The sequence below is a fragment of the Mobula birostris genome, chromosome 14 (assembly GCF_030028105.1).
Source record: "Mobula birostris isolate sMobBir1 chromosome 14, sMobBir1.hap1, whole genome shotgun sequence".
Lineage (NCBI taxonomy): Eukaryota > Metazoa > Chordata > Chondrichthyes > Myliobatiformes > Myliobatidae > Mobula > Mobula birostris.
Window position 1 is genome coordinate 66,597,502 of NC_092383.1, and position 22,542 is coordinate 66,620,043.

The window sequence follows — 22,542 nt, forward strand, 5'->3', positions numbered from 1 at the left end:
TTATTCATCACCAGAAGTGATACATATTAATTTGCATATTGAAAATAAATCTTGAAGGAAATATACCTTCTGCAAAATTACGCAAGCCAGTCACCGTGAGCTTGCAGAGTGTGACGGAAGTGTCTTAGGTGATGGGAAACGGTGAGAAGTATATATATATTCATTTTCTTCTTTCAGCATTGCAACTAATCTGAGCAGTCACTGACACTGCATCAATAGGTGCCGTGTGTTTAAGTGCACAATAAATGTTGCACTCACCCCCTCCCCTCAGCGAGAAATTACATTCAACATCTGCAAAATGCGATCAGCGATACCCGCTTTTAAATCTCAAGCATCCGACAGGCTTGAGCGGCCGCATTAAGGCAGTCGCGTGAGTGACAGGTCGTCCGGCAGGGCGCGCGTGCGCGTGCGCGGGGCGGGAGGTGGGTTGGTTGGGGGGGGGGCGTGATCGAGCGGCTGACCCTCCCGGGCATCAGTGCCAGGAAGCATGACGCAATCCCCGAGCGATGCGAGGCGCGCGCTGGTTCGGGTGGGAGGAGAACTGCCTGACGTCACTGCGGCCGAAAGGGGAAGTGGAATGAGTGGGAGCTCGAGCGCTGGCTGTCGATTGTCAAATGTGCGTTATTGCTCCAGCGCTGCGGTGCCCTCAGCAGTATGGATTTCTGCTTTAAATTGTGATTTACAACTTCCAATTTGAGCTGGGAGCGCGCATTTTGTTTGGGGGAAAAATCTTTTTTTTTACGTTCTTCAATTAATTCTTTCCATCATCTGGCTGACATCCTCCTCCTCCTCAAAGGGGAGAGCAGACTCTGCACCATGTCAGAAGTCAGGCCGCACTTTTACAGGCAGGAGTTGAATAAGACAATCTGGGAAGTGCCGGAGAGATATCAAAACCTCTCGCCTGTAGGATCCGGCGCTTACGGCTCCGTCTGGTACGTGACTCTCTGCTTGTTGGTTTGCTTGCATGATTTTATTTATCTGCTTTTGAGTTGCGCATAAGTTGCAAGGAAGAAAGTTTATTTTTTTTGGAGTGAGAGCTGTAGCACCCTTGCAGGCCCCGCTAGGCCCCTAAATATCCTTAACGTATTCCTTCGGCGTGTTTGTTTATTTTAGCCTTGTGCATGGTGTGTGGACAAATGCCGTTTTGCAAACATTAAAAATGAAAGCACACGACCCGTATACTTCCCCCCCCCCCAACACACCCCGCCCTCTAAGAAGGTTGCTCAGGACCTTGTTGCAATAGAGAGTGGACTCTCCCAGTTTAATAACTGCCCAAAGTTATGTTGCAGCAGAAACGTGAAGCAACCAGAGGCTAACGAAAACATGTTGTGGTTTCTTTGATTGAATAAGAGGCATTGCTCGTTGAAACAGGTTGTCCTAAGGTTGAATTTTAAACTTTTATGTGCTACAAATGTTTGTGTGGTTGCCTGACACCGGTTGCATTTGTTTGGTTAACCGAGCATTAACTTGGATTTTTTTTTGTTACTTTTTGACCAAATTATTATTAGTGCGTGGTAAACTGAATGACACTAACAACGTTTTTCCCCCTCTTGCTAATCTGTAGGTTTTAATGATTAGGCTTATTGAAGTGTTTCTCTCTTTTTGGGAAGCACCTAAATTGTTTGATTGTAATTTGTTGATTTACAGTTTGGAAATTCTTCTGTCCTCGATGTTATTCTGTATCTTTAATTGTTCGTCCATGCAAAAGTGACATAGTGTTATATAATTCTCCACTGGTCCTAGCTTGGTGCAAAAACAAGATTGAAATCTTACACGGTGGTTCAGTAGATATCACATTTCAGCATTTTTTAAACTATAAAATCTAGCTTGTGGATCTAGAAGCTGTATACGAAGTTAGAATGGAGAAAGGCTGTCCAGGAGCTTGGGACGAAGTTAAATGGAGAAAGGCTGAGAAATTGGATGTATTTAAGGATAGAAATAATTTGAAGAGACAGAAGAAAGATGCAGATTTTTTTTGAACAGCGTGGAACATAATCTCTGCCACAGGTCTCGTATGTTTTGTAAAATTATCCACATTATAGTATTTCAAAGAATTCAGTAAAATAAAACAGGGAGGGGATTTCCTGGAAACTGAGCATTAGTTGCCAGTTGTGACACTTGTGCCATTTAATAAGCTGGGTCTGTTTGTTGAATAGGAGATCTAATGGTTCATTTGTAAAGATTGGCAATGTAATTTTATCTCTAGAAATCTTCCTGATGTGTGGAAATGTTGTAATTGCGTGCAAGGAAATGTAAATGTACAATTATTTGCTTTTATTGTACATGAGCATTATTCAAAGTGGAAGTAAACAGTAGGAATCTGGAATAAACGTACAGAATGCTGGCAGTGCACCATAGGTCAATCCGCATCTATGGAGAGGAAAACAACAGCATAAAAGTGCTTTTGATTGACACTGTTGGAATGAAAGGTCTTTGTTTCAGCAAAGAAGCTGCCTAACATGCTGAGTATCAAATAATTGAACACCTTTGTTATTCACTGTATTTAGCAGAAGCAGTTTAATAGGCTAAATGGGTAAACATATGATATGGGAAAAGTTGAATGGGTTTGTTTTAAAAACCTATTATCTTTAAACTTTTTCATTCACAGTATTTAGAAGTACTTCATAGAAAATTTAAAATGAAGGTCAGAAAGTTCCAGTATGGCAAATAAGCGATAATATTTAAAAATGCAGCATCAAATTTTTTGTATCGTTTGTATTTTGTCATTTTTAATATGCAACTTGGTCATTAACCGTTGCAAAATTATAAGTTGTATTTAAAAGCACATGAAGAAATATTGAGCCATTTTACTTACAAAAACCTTTTGAAAGATTATTCAAGTAGTTTAATTTTTTGATCGGCGTGCTTTCTGTGCAAATCATTTATATTTTTTGAATATCTTTATCAAATAACTTTGAAATATACACACCACAGCCATTGATTACTGTTAATCACAGCCAATCAATAGGCAGCAATTAATTTTCTCTTCTATATTTGCTGATCACAAATTGTCTGCAATGGGTGTAATGGCTGGTTCAAAAAAATCACATGATCATGAGATTAATCCAGTAAGACCTTATTTAAAAATTCACGTAGTTAGATTATGCTGCTCATCTGATCATATTAATTCATTTTCAGACTTGCTGCTTAGCTAATACCAATCATTTCATAAACAAGGTTTGGATATTTAGATGGAATATATTTTTGTCAGGTGCTGCTAATAAATCTTTCCAACTTTTGAAAACAACCCACATTATGTCCATGTCTAAAGGTTCTGCTTTTAAGAAAATAAATCTTGGTTAAAGCATTGGTTTCTAGTGTTTCTTTGTTGTTCAAAATTACATAATCACTGTTATAAAAGTATGATTACTCTACTCCACAAGACACTTCATCTGATGCCAGCAGATTTAATTAGCTTTACACAGTCACTACTTTGGTAGGAAGTGTTCCAATGTGTCATATAAGTAGGGCACCAAACCATTGTATGAGAGTAAAGGGAGGCATTCAGAAAGATGTTCTTTCAAGATGGATTTAAAAATTGAGAGGAATAAGGATATGGCAGTTCTTGGCAGAGTATGACAAGCTAACTGAATGGGAGATTAATGAGCAAATTAAATTGTGTATGACAGATGTAGAGTGCTGTGTTCTGGATGAGTTGGACCAAATGGAGAATCAAAGCCCACCAAGAAAAGTATTGGAGGAGTGGAGGTCTGGAAAGGATTGTTAAAATGTTTTGGTACTGCAAAGGGTGTGTAATAATGAAGGGCTAGAAATAAAATTGTTTTATAATTGGATAGGATGCAAGTTCACATCAGTGTTTTGATCTGAGTGTGAACCAGACAAATGGAAATTATATAAGCTTCATATTTTTTGGTTATTTTGCATAATTTTGTTAATAGAATTCTTATTATAATTTTTATTTAATAATGTATTTAACTATAGTTTTTACCTTTCCATCGAAACATAAAAAGGTCAGAGATGCCTGTTGTGTGGTGCTCCCAAAGCAGGGACTTTTAACACAAGTTAGACAGTCACATTTATGCAGTACTGCACTGATGATTTGTTCAGACTGAGGGTAAGTTCATTGCTGTAGATGGAGGCAAAAGGTTCAACTGCAGTGTTTGGAGAAAAGGGGAGAGTTCTTCCCAGTTAGCCAGTATTGCCAGTAGATTCTCTGAATGTCATCTTTATATTGTGAGGCTGATGTGGAGATTTACTGCCATACTTCCTATATTGCAACAATGGTTACACTTGCAGAAGTATTTCATTTTCTATAAAGTGTTTTAGGATATCCTGTGATCATGAAAAGTACAATGGAAATAGAAGTACTTAATTTATTTAATTATTCATGAATGTATATATCAGGAATATTAAAAATGTGTTCTCTCTCTCATCTTTCATGCCACCTCAGATTTTTCTGTTGAAAGATATGGAATGGGTCATGAATTCTCTCAACTGGGCAATTGAATCACCACTGAAGCACCATAAGTAATGGATAATAGGGCCTTAATATTTGTCTGCAACACCCCAGTCACATGCTGCTTTGCTACCCTCTCACCTGCACTTTCTGCTTTTGTTAAATTGGGTGCAATCATCTGATTTTTCTGTGGATCTAGAGTGGTTTCAGTGTGGCGTGTTTGGCTCAGACTGTGGTGCATGTGCAGAAGCTAGCTATTTCATGGAGTTTAGATCTGACATGGAAATCAAGTAGCAGGAAAAGCTTGAGAATCAGTCCTACAATTAGTCCTCTGTTTAGCCAGTACATTGAGCTGTCTTCTTTAGTAAACTCTCAAGAGGATGCCTTTCTTCCTCTCTGGTTTTGTGACTGAAGGCCAATGAGGGAATTACAGACTCTTTCGAGGCTGGTGCAGCAAGAGCCTGACTGGGAGAGTGAATGGGTAGTTTGTTAGGCAATGCTTTCTGTCCACCATTTACAAAGGCGTTTGTGAGCTCCTAATGCATTAATACCAGATTCTCAATGGCTTTTAAATTGTTTCATCACCCATTTGAGCTGTCACAAGCCAGGAGTTCCTTGGAAGTGTTTTGAGCACATCTTTGAATCCTGTCCTTTGATTGTGTGTTAAACTCGTCCTGTGGCAGAGCTTTAGGAATTTAATATTGAGCCTGTGAACAATGTGACTTGCCTGATGTAGTCAAATGACCAACTGGATTTCTGTGATAGCTGGCTTTGGAATGGGCACTGATCTCAGTTTTTCCTTCCAATAGATTTGGATTTGAAAGATCTTGCAGAGATAACATCGATATTTTTGTGGTGTGACTTGCTGCAGGTAGTCTGAGATTGCGTCATCCTTCCTGGCATTGATGCCCGGGATCGATCCTAATCTCTGGAGTCATCTGGATGGAGTTTACATGTTTTCCCTGGGTGCATGTTCCATCCCATGATCATTAAGACATGGAGGTTGGTAGTCAAATGTAGATTTGTGGTAGAAAGTGGTGGGAGTCGGTGGAAACTTAGGGTACATAAAGGACTGGTGCTAATGGAAAATGATGGTTCATTTGGACACAGACTGCTTGTTTCCCTACCCTACAACATCCCACATTGGTTTCATCAGCCCCTTCAATCCAGAAACTGAAAGGAAGTAAGTCGACCTCAATCCACAGGGAATACCTGAGAACATCAAATGACAATGTAATAGAATGAATTTTGTAGGCTAACACTGATACTCCTGAAAGAATCATTCTTATAAACAGAAGTTTCTCTCACTCTGCATCTTAAAATTAAAGTAAATAATGACAAAACTCAATCTTTGAACACAAGGAATTTTGCAGATGCTGCAAATCCAAAGCAACCCATACAAAATGCTGGAGGAACTCAGAAGGTCAGGTGCAGTCTATGGAAATGAATAAATAGTTGAGGTTTCGGGCTGAGATCCTTGTTCAGAACTTGGAGTAAATCTTGTAAATGTTTATATCACAGACAACTAAAATATTAAGTGTTGCTCATTGCTTTTAAACTGCCAATAGCTGTGGACTACACCATAAGAGGCCATGCCACCAGCCACCTCTGGAAACTGGCAAAATAGGTGCTTCACAAACAGAACAGCCAAGAACAAGACCACTGTTGGCAATACCAAACCACCATGAACTGGCTCAAAGTGTTCTGTGTGTGTGCTTTGTTTTAAATTTGAAGTAGTAATAACTTAAGTCTTTAAATCTAACTCTTATATTGTCCATACTGAATGCACAGATCTGCAGGGAGTGATCAGCATTATATACTGGAAGTTCAGCTGTTTAAACATACCTAATGAGCAAACCTATTCCTGGCATTCTACAATACTGTGCTTTTAATTATTATTTGTAACTTGGTAATACAATTTCTTCTATGTCCAATTTTCCCTTTACATGCAGGCCACATCACAGTGCAAACCAATGTTCCACCGCAGTGCAAAAGATGAGATGCTTTCCACCCTAAATTAATTTTAATTCCTAAATAGCTTTTTCTTTGAAAATCTAAGTAAACAAATGCAAAATAAAACTCAAAGTACATTTATTATTCTGCCATGAAAACTGATATGTACCTTTTGCTCTAGCACCAGCAAGAGAGCCGCCTGTACCAAATTGGCACAATCCAAATACTCTGTGGAACTTTGGTTCCTGGAGCCATAATCACACATTTTGAATCATCCTGAAGCGGGTGAAAAGTAATTTGGAATCAGCCGGCCTCTACTTCATTTAATGTTGTTCCAGCCTTAAACAAATTCTCTATAATAAATTATTCATACAGTGAGAAGTACAAGTTAGAATTGATCTTACCTGAAAATATAATCTAACACTGCATGGGTAAGATTATTGTAATAATTCACCTACATCTTCAATGCATCATCAGAGCCTTAGATGAATTGAGGAAAAAGCGTTTGAAGATCAAGATAAAATCTTGCACAAAGCTTGTGATCTACTGGTCAGCAATGCTTCCAGCCCCCACTCCTGACAGTCTTTCTGTCACCTGTACTGCACTCCTCCTGCAGTGCTCCACCCTCACCATTCCGAAAATCCTTTGCCCTTGCCTGATTTACAAACTTGCTCTCTACTCCACATTGACAAATACAGTACTGTGCAGAAGTCTCAGGCACCCTAGCGATTATATATGCCTAAACTTTTGCACAATACTGTATAAGTGAAAAAACTTTTGGTATCCTCTTTTATATTATTGGCTAGCCTGCCATCATACTTAATCTTTTCTCCATTTGTGGCTCTTTTAGTTGCCTTCTGTTGGTTTTTAAAAGCTTTCCATTCCTCTGACTTCCCACAGTTTTTTTGCTATATTATATGTCCTCACTTTTGTTTTTGTGTTGCATTTGACTTCCTTGTCAGTCACGGTTGCATCGTCCTCCGTTTGGAATACTACTACTACTTGGGGATGTTTCTATCTTGTACATTCCGAATTTCTCCCAGAAACTCCAGCCGTTGCTTTTCTGACATTTTGTTCTCTTCCAATCAACTTTGGCCAGATTCTCTCTAATGTCTCTATAATTCCCTTTACTTCACTGTAATACTGGTACATCTGACTTGAGCTTCTCCATCTCAAACTGCAGGGTGAATTCTATCATGTTATGATCACTGCGTGTAATGTTGCTACAACCTGCTGGGGTGATTCTCAATGTAGCCTCCTCTACTTTGGTAGTAGTCTTATAGTCATAGTCTTACTTTATTGATCCCAGGGGAAATTGGTTTTCGTTACAGTTGCACCATAAATAATAACTAGTAATAGAACCTTAAATAGTTAAATAGTAATATGTAATTTATGCCAGTAAATTATGAAATAAGTCCAGGACTAGCCTATTGGCTCAGGGTGTCTGACGCTTCAAGGGAGGAGTTGTAAAGTTTGATGGCCACAGGCAGGAATGACTTCCTTTGACGCTCTGTGCTGCACCTCGGAGGAATGAGTCTCTGGCTGAATGTACTGCTGTGCCCACCCAGTACATTATGTAATGGATGGGAGACATTGACCAAGATGGCATGCAACTTAGACAGCATCCTCTTTTCAGACACCACCGTGAGAGAGTCCAGTTCCATCCCCACAACATAACTGACCTTACGAATGAGTTTGTTCAGACCTGGTGAGACCTGTCGTAAATTGGGGGACCACTTCATTGAGCACCTCTACACCATCTGCCACAAGTGGGACTTCCTGGTGGCCAGACTTTTAAATTCTGATTCCCAATCTGACATGTTGGTCCATTGCCTCCTCTCTAAGAATTCCAAGTTGTGGCCACCCTCAGGGTGGAGGAGCAATACTTTGTATCCATCTGGATACCCTCCTACCTGATGGCATGAATATTGATTTCTTCCAGTAAACTACTTCTCTCTTTCCCCCCCCCCCCTTCTTTATTCCCCACTCTGACGTTTTACTACTTCTCAGCTGACTGCTACTTCTCCCGGGTCCCCTTCTTTCTTTTCTCTTATGGTTGATTATTCTCTCCTATAAGATTCCTCCTTCATCTTTCCCCACCCCCTTTCACTTTCAGTCCTGAGAAAGGGTCTTGGCCCGAAATGTTGACTATACATTTCCATAGATGCTGCCTGACCTGCTGAGTTCCTCCAGCAATTTGTGTGTTACAATGTGTTTTATGTGAAATAATTCAATATATTTTGTTTATTTTGGGGGAAAATCCTTGTGCATTTATAATGGTTCATTTTAGTAACTGAAAGCAAAGTATAATGGATTCCAGTTAATTGGGCCATTGGTTAATCAGGGTAGCCACTTGTTATTTCATTGAATGTCAAGCTAGTTGCTACTGTGGCCACAAACTCTGAAGTCACCACAATTTAATATGTCAACCTCTCATTATATGAACAGCTACAAATATTGTTCATGTGCCAGTTACTACAGTACTTAGTCAGCACTACACTTGGAAAGTGTTGTTATTTTGTAAAGTGGGATTTGAATTTGGACCATGCATGAAGGAATTCAAAGATTCATGTGGGGAGGGTAAATGGTGTGTAGTGGCTTTGAGCAGAGGAGTTGATAGAGGCAGGAAGGAGTCAAGAAGAGCTTTGAAAAATAAGTTGAACTTCAACTCGTTAGTAGACTCCATATTTGTCATTTGATGGTAGATGAAAAGGAATTGCTGAGAGTCAAGAATATATTAGCAGCTCTCAATTAGAATTTACAGGATGTGCAAGATGGAAATCTGAGCAGATGATGTACAAATCCTGTATTGATTGGGCCTCTTGTGCAGTAATGGTGCAAGTTATTGAACTTTTAAGTTCAAATGGGGAAAGCATGCACTTTCCATATTAGGAATCTTTGTGTTTAAAAGGTTGGCTTAGAAATAGTAGAAGAGTCTAGTTGCTCACGTTAACAGTTTCTTTGAGAACATTAGAAAAATCCCACCATTCAACAAATTGGAAGATACATTCTTTCCAAAGTATGCTTTTTCTTAACTATTTCATAAAGCAGTCCAGTTACTTCTAATTGGGATGTGCTACTGCTTATGTAGGCTTACACAATTCATGAATAACACAATTTTTTTTTTTGAAAACAGTCTTGGATTTAATTTGCTATGGTAATTCAATTGTATATTTATGTTTATTGTAATTTTACTGAGGATTATATTTTATTTAGAATGAACTCATTTTTGCGTATAAAGTTTAAATGTTAATCCTTGTTATCTTGATAAATTGCGAAATGCATTATTTAGTATGATATCATAGAAATTGGTCTGGATGTAGCCCAACTTTATAAGTGTAGAAAGTCTTAAACAATGCATAACATTCTGGCAATCCAGATTTTGAACCCACACCAGTTGATTTTTACAGATTATTGGATGTTATTTCCCATTAACCTTTTGACAATGCTGGTCTTTTCCTGGCAAATGGAGCGTAGAACATTTTTCAATTGACACTGATTGCAGAAGTAACTTTTACTTAAATGGCCTTGTTGGGGTGAGGGACAGGTTGGAGAGGTGTGTTGTACGGTCGAAGAAAATATCAGTAAACACTGGTGAACAGTCAAGTCATACCTTGTGGCTGAGCTGATTTCAAAGCTGTCAAAAAGCTCACTCAATTCATGACTTTCAAAATATTTTTCACACATCGTTGATGTAAAGATTCAACTTTAAATTAATAAAACCTATTAAATTTAAAGCAATAAAACACTTAATATTTGCAAAATGTACTGAAATAAAAATTTATAAGAGTACACTTAGTGCTTTGCGGCTGAAAATGAAATGAAAGGGGAATAACTCACTAACCTAATGCAGGTTGTTTATAACAGTTTCTCTGCTGGAAATCTCCAAACTGAATAGAGAAGCTCTGTAGTTTCTGTCAGTTATGCCATGAAATTTTTGTGGCTTGTGCTGTGCTTCTCTGCAAAATCTAGGCTATCTTGGAACAGTATTATACCATAAAGTCAGACCCGTGTGCCTTTGGGTGGTAACTAGGGCATTGCTTATAATAAGGAAAACATTTAAAGATTGAGGCAAATGAAGGAGACATGGGATGCTGCAGATGCTACAATCTCCAAGGCTACAAAGTAGTAGTAATCAAGGATGCAGATTATTGCAAATTTAGTAGTGGCTATTTCATTATTAAATAACATGTTTGTACTTCGTAAATCCATGATGTTCCCTAGTGAACAGTCAACTTGATTATGACACCATTACAACAGAGTTAAATACCCATTTGTAGTACCTTTTAAAAATAAATCATTGCAGGTATGACTTTCTAATTCTGTTTGGAGAAAGTAATTCAGAACAATAGTTTGAAAATTTTTAAATGATTTGGAGTTTTGAAATATCTCCATTTCAAAGTTCAGATTAAGTTAATTACCGTACTTGTATGTCACCATATACAACCCTGAGATTCATTTTCTTACACGCATTCACAGTAAATACAAAGAAGCGCCATAGAATAAATGAAAAACTGCATACAATAAAGATGGACAAACATCCAAAAGAAGACAAACTATGCAAATATAAAAAATAAGCAGTAAATATTTACTCACTAAAAATAAATATTGAGAACATGAGATGAGTCCTTGAAAGTGAGTCCATGGGTTGTTGAACAGTTCAGTGCTGAGTTGAGTGAAGTTGTCCCCTTTAGTTCAAGAACCTTTGGTTGAGGAGTAATAACTTTTCCAGAACCTGGTGGTGTGGGACCTGAGGCTGCTGTACCTTCCTGATGGCAGCAGTGAAAAGAGAGCATGGCCCAGATAGCGGGGGTCCTTGTTGATCAATGCTGCTTTCCTGTGGCCCTGGTCCCTGTAGATGTGCTGAATGGTGGGGAGGGCTTTGCCGGTGATGGACTGAGCTGTGGCCACTAATTTTTGTGGATTTTTTCCATTCAAGGACATTGGTGGTTCATGATGTGACCAGTCAATATACTCTCCACCACATAGCTATAGAAGTTTGTCAAAGTTTTATATGACATGGTGAATCTTTGCGAACTTCTAAGAAAGTAGAGGTGCTGCTGTTTGTTCTTTCTCATGGCACTTAGGTGCTGAACCCAGGACAGATCCACTGAAGTGATAATGCCAAGGAATTTAAAGTTGCTGACCTTCTCCACCTCTGATTTCCCCCCCCGCCCCTCCCCCCCCCCCCCCCCCCGATGAGGACTGGCTCATGGACCATCCGGTTTCCTCTTCCTGTAGTTAACAATCAGCTGCTTCGTCTTGTTGACATTGATTGAGAGGTTGTTGCTGTGGCAACACTCAGCCAGATTATCTCTACGCTGATTTGTCACCACCTTTGATTTGGTCAACTACAGTGGTATTGTCATCAAATTTAAGTGTGGCATTGTGGCTGTGCTTAGACTCACAATCGTAAGTATAAATTCAATAGTGTAAGGGGACTAAGCACACAGCCTTGTGGTGCACCTGTACTGATGGTCACTGTGGAGGAGATATTGCCAATCTGAAATGACTGGGGTCTGCAAGTAAGGAAATTGAGGATCCAGTTGCAAAAGGACGTATTAAAGCTGGGGTCTTGGAGCTTATTAGTTTTGAGGAGATGATAGTGTTGAATACAGAGCTGTAATCGATGAAGAACATCTTGATGTGTGCATCTTGACTGTCCAGATGTTCCAGGGTTAAGTGAAGAGTTAATGAAATGGCATCTGCTGTTGCCTGTTGTGACAGTAGACAAACTGGAGTGGATCCAAGTCGTTCATCAAGCTGGAGTTAGTGCTTCATCACCAACCTCTCAAAGCACTTCAATCATTGAGGCAGGTTACCATGTTTTTTCTTGGGCACTGGTGTAACCAAAGCCTGCTTGAAGCAAGTGGGTACCTCAGACTGACAAAAGCGCGAGGTTAGAAATATCAGTGAACACTCCAGACAATTGATCAGCATAGGTCTTCAGAACTCATTGAGGTACCCTGTACGTGCCAAATACTTTCTGTGGGTTCACTGTCCTGAAGTTTGCTTTCAAGTTAGCCTCAGAGACTGAAATCACAGGGTCATGGGGGACTATATAACTTTGTGAAGGTGTCTCCATGTTTTGACAGTTAAAGCGAGCATAAAAGGCATTGGACTCATCTGGGAGCGAAGCCTTATTGTAATCTATGTCACTTAGTTTTTGTTTGTCGGAGGTGATTTCAAGCCCTGCCACAACTGTCGACCATCCTTTTGTGATTCTAGTTTAAGAGCATAAGACATAGGAGCAGAATTATGCCACTTGGCCCATCGACTCTGCTCCTCCATTTCATCATGACTGATCCAATTTCCCTCCCAACCCCAATCTCATATATAATGTATAAGTAAAAAGGCTTGGCCTCTACAGCTGCCTGTGCCAAAGATTCACCACTCTCTGGCTAAAGAAATTTCTCCTCCTCTCCATTCTAAAAACACATCCCTCTATTCTGATGCTGTTCTGTTTTGGTCTTGGATTCTCCCACCATAGGAAATATCCTCTCCACATCCACTCTATCAAGGCCTTTCACCATTCAATTGGTTTCAATGAGGTCACCCCTCATTCTTCTGAATAAGAGGTTTGGTCCAGATTTGCCTCTTTACTCATCCATTACTGACTTTATAAAGTCTATTGGCAACCATGGCATATTCATTTAGGTCCTCTGAGTCCTTCAATTGTGTCCGAGTCCACAGATTCAAAGCAGTCCTGTAGCTGCTCTTCTGTTTCTTATGACCACCTCTTCATTGTCCTTCTTTCTGGTACCTTGCTCTTCAACCTCCCCCTCTATGCAGATAGAAAGAGGACAGCCAGATAGTCAGATTTCCCAAAATGTAGTGTGGGATTGAATGATAGGCATTCCTTATGGTATGGTTGAGTTTGTTGGGACCACTGGTACTGAAGATGACAATTGGGCAGAGATATCTTAAAGTAAGCCTGATTGAAATCTCCAGCAATGATTTGAAAGATGTCAGGGTAGGCTGTTACCTGTTTGCTTATCGTTGCACTCAACACCTCGAGTGCATGCTTAACAGTAGCCTTTGTTGGTATGTAAACTATGGTCAGGATCATGGAGGAAAACTTTCAGAAAGTAGAATGGTTGACAATTAATCATTAGATGTTCCAGGCCGGGGTAACAGCTATGTCCAAGCATCACAAAGAGTTTATTGTGAAACACAGACCCTCACCCTTTGCACACTTTGAATCAGCCCAGTACATCCAGTGTGTCGAGAAGCCCTCTGGTCTTATTGACATATCTGGCTTGTCCACAGTGAGCTACGTGTCCGTGAAACACAACACAACAATCTTGCCCTTGGATCCACAATCTTGTTCTCCAGAGACTGTACTTTTGCTAACAACATACTGGGTAGAGGAAGTTTAGCTCCCTGTTGCCCTAACTAAAAAGCAAAATTGAAATTGAGTGGTTTAATCTACCTTGTGCTGTTAGGAATATTGATTTTTTTTTAAATGAAAGAATTGGTTTGATCAAGTTAATGCTGAATGTAGAGTATTGATAGAATTCTTAATAGTTATATGGTCAGTAATATTTTTGAAAATTTCTAAGTTCCTAATGGAAAATAGTTACAATGATACTACTTGTATTTTATAGTGCTGCCTTTGACACACAAGCTGGTATTCGTGTGGCAGTTAAAAAACTTTCCAGACCATTTCAATCTATAATTCATGCGAAACGCACATACAGAGAGCTTCGATTATTGAAACATATGAAACATGAAAATGTAAGTATTTACTGTTGTACTGAATGTATCAATTTCATTGCAACTATAAGAAAAATGTAACATCTATATTTTTGTATATGTTCTAACCTCTTGTGTCCACTTTGGCAACTTCATTGCTAAATGTAATTATTAACTTTTAATAAATGATGACATAAAATATAGTGCTTTTAGATTTGAAAAAAATAAGTTACTTTGTATCAGAGTTTGCTGTATTATTAGAGCCTAGAACAGTACAGCACTGGTCAGGCTTTACCTCATGACGTGCTGCCCTTGGTGTTAATTAATGCTGAATGTCATTGTCCTGTGTATCATCCACATCACTCGATTCTCTTCATATTAGTGTCTAACAAAAAAACCCTCTTAAACTCTGCCAAATTGCCTCATCCCTCTACTAACCCAGTAACCTATTCCAACCTACCAGTCTTTCTGCATTTATTTAAAAAAAACTTCTAGCCCCCAACCTTAAAAACGCATCCTTAGGTATTTGACATTTCTACCCTGGGGAAAAAACTCTGACTGTCTAGCCTATCTATGCCTTTCTTAATTTTAAATACTTTTATCAGATCTCTCCAACACTCCAGGGAGAACAACCCAAGTTTGTACAGGTTTTCCTTGTAGCTCATACTCTCTTAATCCATGGAGTATTCCGGTAAACCTCTACCCTCTCCAGTCTCCACATGCTTACTAGAATGGGGTGATCAGAACTGTATATAGTAGTCCAAGTGAGATCTGACTGCTTTACAGAACTGCAGTATGACTTCCTTGTTGTCACACTCAACACCCTACAAATAAAAGAAAGCATGCTATTTGCCACCTTTCACCTTATCTACTTGTGTAATTGCTTTCAATGAGTGATGGTCCTGTATCTCGATGCTGCTTAGGGGCCCACCATTAACTTTTTCTGTCTGCCATCTCGCTGCCCATACCTACGTATATCCTGCTGTAGAATTCTTTAATTTCCTTTACAATGTCTACTTCTCCATCAATTTTGATCTCATCTGCTAATCTGCCTATTGATATTTTTATCCAAATTATTGATAAATATATCATATACAAAAGGTCTCAGCACCAATCATTATGGAACATCACTGGTCGTGGCCTCCCATCCAGAATAACAGCCTTTCACCGCTACTTTGTCTTCTATGCACAAGTAGGTTCTGAACCTAAACTTGCATATCACTCTGAATCCCATGAATCTTCATGTTCTGAATCAAACTATTATGCGAGACCTTAACAAATTACATACTATGGTCCATGTAGATAATGTCCACTGCCTTACCCTTGTCAAGCTCAGGAAAAAACAACTTGATCAAGTTTGTAAGGCATGACTTGCCCTGTACAAAGCCACACTGACTGTTCTTTAGTAGGCCACGCCTTTCCAAATGCTGATAAATCCTGTCCCTCAGCTTTTTCTCCAAAAGCTTCCCTACCATTACCATGAGAGTCACTGGTCTATAATTACCTGGATTATTTCTATTTGGAAAAAAAATACAACATTTGCTATCCTTCAGTCCTCTGGGCCCCCACCTGTTGCTTGTGAGTCTGCAAAGATCTTTATCAAAGCCCCAGCAATCTCATTTGCTTCTTTCATTGCTCTCAATGCAGAAGGCCCAGTACTGAATCCTTAATCCCAAAATAGTCCAGCATATTAGCATGCCCCATTCTCTATTCTCAATCCTCCAAGTCTTTCAGAGTTATTATGGACACCTTGTATCATTTAGTCCCTCAGCCACTTGCTCTGACTCCAAACATAATTTCCCTCCTTTATCCTTGAGTGAACCCATGCTCTCCTTCAGTTATTCCTTTTTCCTTAATGTAAGTATGAAATGTCTTGTGATTCTCCTTGATGTTGTTTGTCAAAGATATTTTATGAACCCTTTTTAGTCACCTTAATCACCTGAGTTGTAGTCATAGAAAGCTACAACATAGAAACGGGCCCTTTGGCCCATCGAGTCTGTGCCGAACCATTTAAACTGCTGACTCTTGTCTGCCTGCTTGAACACTTTCCTGCTAACGTTTTATTCCACAAGGCCCTAGTCTCATTTCTGGTATCCTGAGCCTCATGTATGCTTCCTTTTTCTTCCTGACTAAATTTAGGACCTCCGGAGTTATTTGCTGTTAACTTGCCTCACTATTCTTGTCATTACTCCTTGCTTGAGCATGCAAATCTCAAACTCTGATCTGCTGTTTTTAAACAACTTCCACATGTCAGGGTTGGATTTGTCCCACAGCATCAAATCCTTATCAATGCCCTTTAACTGCTATCTTATCCTATTGTAATTTACCCTTTCCATGAGGTCCTCATAACCATGTTCAAGCATAATGTTATGGTCACTATTCTCAATGTGTTCACCCACTGTCACTTGGCCCAGTTAATTTCCCAAATACAGTATGTTTTGTCCTCCAGTTGGCTTCTCCACGTACTAATAAACATGAGACTAATGGGCTGAAATGTGTTTATTTTCAACTTTCTAAAATATTTAATTAGCTAAATGTGCAATTTTCCCTTCCTGGTTTCAGTCTGAGAATTATTAATGGTGATTGGCTGTAAAGTTTCTGTTAATGGTATCTCTGTTTGAAACTAAAAGTGGTGCCTGATAATACCTGGCATCAGGAAAACTGAAATCCACACCAGAGGTCAATGGATCTGGTGTTCTTCAATATCAACAGTGGTTTTGCTGCTGATTATAAACTTGACAATTTTGTCACTGCATTGCTAAATTAATTTAATTTGGCTTGTGTGCATATGGTTGCTACATGATTGAGGAATATTAATTTTGACTTTTAAAATGCAGGAAGCTACACAGGATGCTTGTATTTGCATCTATACTGCCCTACGTGAACCGTAACTGGAGCAGGGAAGTGTTATGGTGGTATATGGTGGCGCCTGTTTCCATAGTATGATTAAAATTGCATCATTGAATATATTAATATTATCAGACCAATTGGATCACTGAACATTTCAATTTTCTCAAGGAGTTATCCAATCAATTCCACTATTCGGCTCTGTTCTTTCCCTGGAGACCAGCTGTTGTTTTCTGCGAGTATAGTGCTTGTAAAGGTAATTCAGCCCCATCCCTTTGTTCACATATATGAGTATTACAACCAGGGATTTTGATCAATTTAACTGAGAATTTTTATTTGTGAATCACATGCTCCTCTTTTTCACAGTAGAGCCTGAAAAACAGAAAATTATAAAGCATGGAAAACTGAAATTTCAAAATCTGAAATGTCAGCAGTTCAAAAGTATTCATCTCCCTTTGCTCAGCATGTGGTTGAACCACCTCTCACAGCTATTATAGTTGGAAGTCTTTTTGAAAAAATCTCATTAGCTTTACACAACATATTGGAACAATATTTACCTATTTTTCCTTGCAAAATTGCTTAAGCCATGCTATGTTAGTTGGGGAGCAGCGGTGGATGGCAATCTTGAGGTCTTGCCAGAGATGTTTGATCTGGTTTAAGTCAAGAGTCTGGGTCTCTCGAGGACATCAATTTTCTTCATTTGAAGCCACTCCATGGTTGCTCTGGCAGTATGCTTTGGATCATTGTCCTGCTAAAAGACAAATTTCCTCCCTAGTTTAAGTTTTCTGGCAGGCTAGCTGGTTTTTATCCGGGATCACTCTGAATTCATCTTCCCATCAATCCTGACCAGATTTCCAGTCCCTGCTGCTGAAAAGCATCCCCATAGTATGATGCTACCCTCCACCGTACTTTACAGGAAGAATGGTGTTACCAGGCTGTTGTGCAGTATTAGATTTACACCACACATTCTGTTTATTGTTGAGGCCAAAAAGTTCTCGTTGAGTCTCATCTGACCACAAGACCACCTTCCGTATCTTTACAATATCTTATGTGAGGCTTTACAAAGTCTTTAGTGGCAAGGATATGCTTTTTTTTTTGTCAAGACTTCTTCCTTACCACTCTCCCATAAATACCCATTTTGTGCAAGGCCTTGGGAGATTGTGGAACCGTGAACTTCATCTCCAGTTGCAGTCAGTCTTCTGCAGCTCACCCAGACTGTTGGCATCGCACTAGCCTCTCTTACAAGCGCCATTCTTCTCCGGCAACTAAGTTTAGAGGGGCAGCCTAACCTAGGCAGTGTGAACTGGGTTTCATATGTTTCCCAGTTTTTCACAACGTGCTGCACTGAGCTCTGACGTATGAGGCTTTTAGGATGGTCTTGTATCCACCCCCAGATTTGTGCTTCTCTATTATCATTTACTTTACTTGTCTTGAATGCTCTTTTGTCTTCATTGTGGTTTGGTCTGTTGAAAATTCTGCTATACTATTGAACCATACAGAAGGAGGGGGTTATTTGCGTATTCCTATGAATTCATTGAAAACGGGTGATCCTCCCAATGTTATATATCAATAAATTGGGTGAGTTGGTAAGGTAATATTACACCTAAGGAAAATTAGCGTAGTAATTACAAAGGGGATCATAATGTTTTCAGTCTCTCAATTTAGTTTTTAATTTTTAGTAACTTGTTGACAGGCTTTGGAATTTTTGTTTGGAGTTGACACGATGCACAATATTTTGTAGATTAGCTCTAAAAATTCTACTTTAATATATTTTAGAGAATGAGACAGTAAAATGTGAGAACAGTTGAGGGAGCTGAATGCTTTTTCAAGGCATATCCAATTCCTCTTTAAAAATCGCAATGGAATTTTATTTCCAATTCATTTGCTTTTTTTTGCTGATTGTAGCAAGTGCCTGCATTTAAAAAAAATAACTCTCCCTATTTTTGCTGTTTTTTTCCCAGCCATCTTAAAAAATCAACAAATCCTTGGGTTACTGATCTTGTTCTTATCTTTTAGCTGCTTCTCCCTTCCCCTGCTGTTCATCCTCTTCTTTTCCCTACTTTTTTCAGGTTTCTGTCCTTCCCCATCCCTCGTCCTGTCCTCTGCACTTCCCACCATTCAGTAACATCAGAATTCACTTTTCTGGTAATCTGTATCATTCGGTGGTGCTGAAACACCTATGCATCATGATTGTGAATATAATTTGAGTGAACACACACATTTTGCTATTTTCAGTAGTTCCAAAAATACTGTCATCATTTGATATTTTTAGCTATTTCAAAAAATATTTGTCAATTAAGACCAAAGCAAAGAAAGAGTTTGTCTTAAAATGGGATACTTCTTGAGTAAAGTAACTATATCTCAAGTTTTCTCCCTTGTCCCGTTTTTTAAAATTTTGTTTATAGGTGATTGGCCTGTTGGATGTTTTCACACCAGCAGTAACTTTGGAAGAATTTACAGATGTGTAAGTGTGCTCCTATATAATTTTGTCCTTCATTTTATGTGACTTTATACATCAGTATGTTTCTATTACCTTTTCCAGTTATGTCAATTGAAAATGGTTATGAACTGTTATTTAAATGAGCCCCAATTCCTTAAATAGAAGCAGTTCCTATATGGAAGTAGTTCTGAGTAATCTTAAAAGTGAATGGTATGAAATAATGGAAAACATTGCCTAGTTTCCCTTTTGATTTTATTTTTCAGTAAGTTTGTAACTTTTGTAAGTGGCATTGTTTTCAGAAAGAATTGTTCAAGTTCTTCTAAAAGAATTCTTGTTATTCTTAAGAGAATTGATTTTAGAATTAAAATTAATTGCATCAAAATGAAAGGTGCTTTTTAATCACATTAGAGCCAAGTGAAGGTAAACTTGGCTTTTAAGTTACTGGATGTGGAGGCATTCTAGAGTTTTCAATCAGGTGCATAGTATCATATTTTCCTGCCCTTAATGCATTGCATGTCAGTTTGTAGTTGGTTATGGTTTTGTCAAGCGATTATAAGAACTTATGTACTGTAATCAATCATCTGGCCTGTTGAGCCTGTGCCGCCATTCAATAAGATCGTGGCTGATCGGCCATGGACTCGGTCCACTTACCTGCCTCTTCTCCATTACCCTATGCAAAAATCTATCTAAGATAAAATCAAAAAACAAAAAAAAGTGTTTATACTGACCAGGGAACCTGAAGCCTCAACTCTGTGGGGAAAACTGAGCTCTACAAAATAAAACAGAACAGAACAGATCAGGAGTGTAATGAAAGGGGAATTGTGGAGGGGCTGAGGGAAATTGACCTGGAGCTTACAAATAGGACCTTGCCACCTGCGTTCTTCACTCAGGCTGATAATGCTGGTACAATTAGCCAGAGCCTGAGCAGTACTGGGGACTCAGACCATGTAATCTGGAACCGGGTGGGCCAAATGCTATTGAAGGTTTTTGACAGCTAGCAAAGCCCACTGCCCAGCTTTGCCAGCTATCAGGATTGTCAAGCTTATTCAATGTCATGTAAATATATGGAAATAAACTTTTTTTTTCCAAAATGAACTAAAAGCAATTTCAAACACTTCTTTTTCAATAGCTAAAAGCATTATCTATCCCTTCTCTACAGTCGTATAATCTTACAAGCATAAATGTTGAGAAATCCCAGCAAGATCATGATCAGTTATTGTACTTCATGGGAAAGTTCAGTACTGCTGGGAAACAACTATTGGCACTCATCCATTAAGATCAGGGCTTTTCCTTGGGCGTCTGAACTGTTCAAACATGTAAGCAGAGGAATGGTGATTTTGCTGCCTTTGCACAGAATCCAGGCCAGAGTCTGTTGTGTAACTAGATAAAGGCAAAGACCAAAACTCATGGGTAGTGAAGAAAAAAACACTTTCATTTGAACTCTGGGAATCTGCTACCGAAGCAGAAAAATTAAAGAACATGACAGTTCAAGGTTTAAAATTTTAAAACTCCTCTGTGTGCTCCATGTGCAGTTTTTCTTGCAGAGTGAAAATTAAATGCTTTCAATGGTGGCATTGTTTTGCATTTTCCCTGTGATTAACTTGATTTCCTTGTACTGTACCTTCTCCCCACCCTATCAATCCATGTATTCTATGTTCCATCAAGATTAGAATGTTCGCATTCTAAATATTTGGCACTCTCATCTAATGAATTGTCAGTGAAAGCATAAACCATTCAAGAGACAAATATTCCAAAAGTCTAATGCCACTGTTTTGATTAAAATAAAATAATAGTTCTGAACTATAATCAGATTTTATGGACTGATCTTGCATCACTTAGATTCTGTGAACTCTGGAAACTTAATTAGGACCATAATTTTTGAGGTAGGCATACTCATTGCCTGCTAGATTTATGCTCTGAGGTCAAATGATTTTTTTTTCTGTGCCAATCAGTTCCCACATTACTGCCTTGCTTATATTTGTAATGGCTTTTGAAAAAAATATCTTAACAAAGAAAATGCACTCTATTAAGGTATATAAATCCAATTTATTTGAGCTGCTACGCCTTAAAAGAGTGTCTAATTGACAGAATATGGTTGGTTCTTTATATTGTACAGTACTGTGGAAAAGTTTTAGGCATGTGTATAGCTGGGATGCCTAAAGCTTCTGCACAGCACTGTATTGATCAACGTGGAGCAGAGAGCAACTTTGTAAATCTGGTGAGAGCAAAGTATGTTGGGAATGGTGAGGGTGGAGCATTGTGGGAAGGGTGTGGTACAGGTGGCAGAAGGAGTGCCAGGGATGGAGGGTGGCACGGGTGAAAACACATCCAACCCTGAGACACCAGGCAAGGTCATTTGATTCCAAACAATTGGTTTATTGATCATTACAGCATGACGCTGATGCTTCCTGCTCCCTTCCCCTCTTCCCAACCATGCTTCCCTTCTCCCTGACCCTTCCAACTCTCAGTCCACAAAAGAGACCCTTATCAGAATCAGGTTTATCATGACTTTGCGGCAGCAGTCCAGTGCAATACATTACTGTAATACTACGAATGTCTTGAGCTCCCTAAGTATTTATGTCTAAGACTCTTGCACAGTACTGCAGATTATAACTTCAAATATTTATTTTAATATTGTAATTTGACTTTTTTGCACAGGTATTTGGTAACACACCTAATGGGAGCTGATCTAAACAATATTGTTAAGTGTCAGAAACTCACAGATGACCATGTACAGTTCCTAATATACCAGATATTACGCGGCCTTAAGGTGAGTTTCTTTTCTCCCCGTATCTTCCTTTCTGCAAATGGTGGCTTGCAGGGGTATGCATAACTAGGTAATCGTGCCTTTACCAAGAACTATCCAATTTTGTCCCATTATCTACACTAGCTGTAATCCTACAAATTGTTTAGTTTTAATTAAATATGACTCTTTGGAAAGTTTGTCTTGAATTTACTTCCACCAGCTTTTCAAGCATACATTCCAAGTGATCATAAAACACTACAGGTGTCCCCCGCTTTTCGAACGTTCGCTTTACAAAATCTCATTGTTACAAAAGACCTACATTAGTACCCTGTTTTCGCTTTCAGAAGGTGTTTTCACTGTCACAAAAAAAAAAGCAGCACGCGATTAAAAAATCAGCGCGCGCCCCAAGCAGCTGCTCTCCCCGGATTCGGAACTGCATTCTCG

General features: G+C 39.0%; 1 protein-coding gene across 2 annotated transcripts in view; it reads left to right on the top strand.

Annotated features, from left to right (window-relative positions):
* The first annotated feature begins 547 nt into the window (after positions 1 to 547).
* Positions 548 to 22,542, top strand: part of LOC140209951 (mitogen-activated protein kinase 14) — a 47,097-nt gene continuing 25,102 nt past the window's right edge. Inside the window, exons 1-4 of one of the 2 annotated variants that reach the window (XM_072278638.1) lie at positions 548 to 932; positions 13,978 to 14,107; positions 19,318 to 19,376; positions 22,011 to 22,122. In XM_072278638.1, coding sequence (XP_072134739.1) covers positions 817 to 932; positions 13,978 to 14,107; positions 19,318 to 19,376; positions 22,011 to 22,122 — 417 coding nt within the window. In that variant the 5' untranslated portion in view covers positions 548 to 816. The remainder of the gene's footprint in view (positions 933 to 13,977; positions 14,108 to 19,317; positions 19,377 to 22,010; positions 22,123 to 22,542) is intronic. The other variant, XM_072278637.1, reaches the window with a different exon arrangement.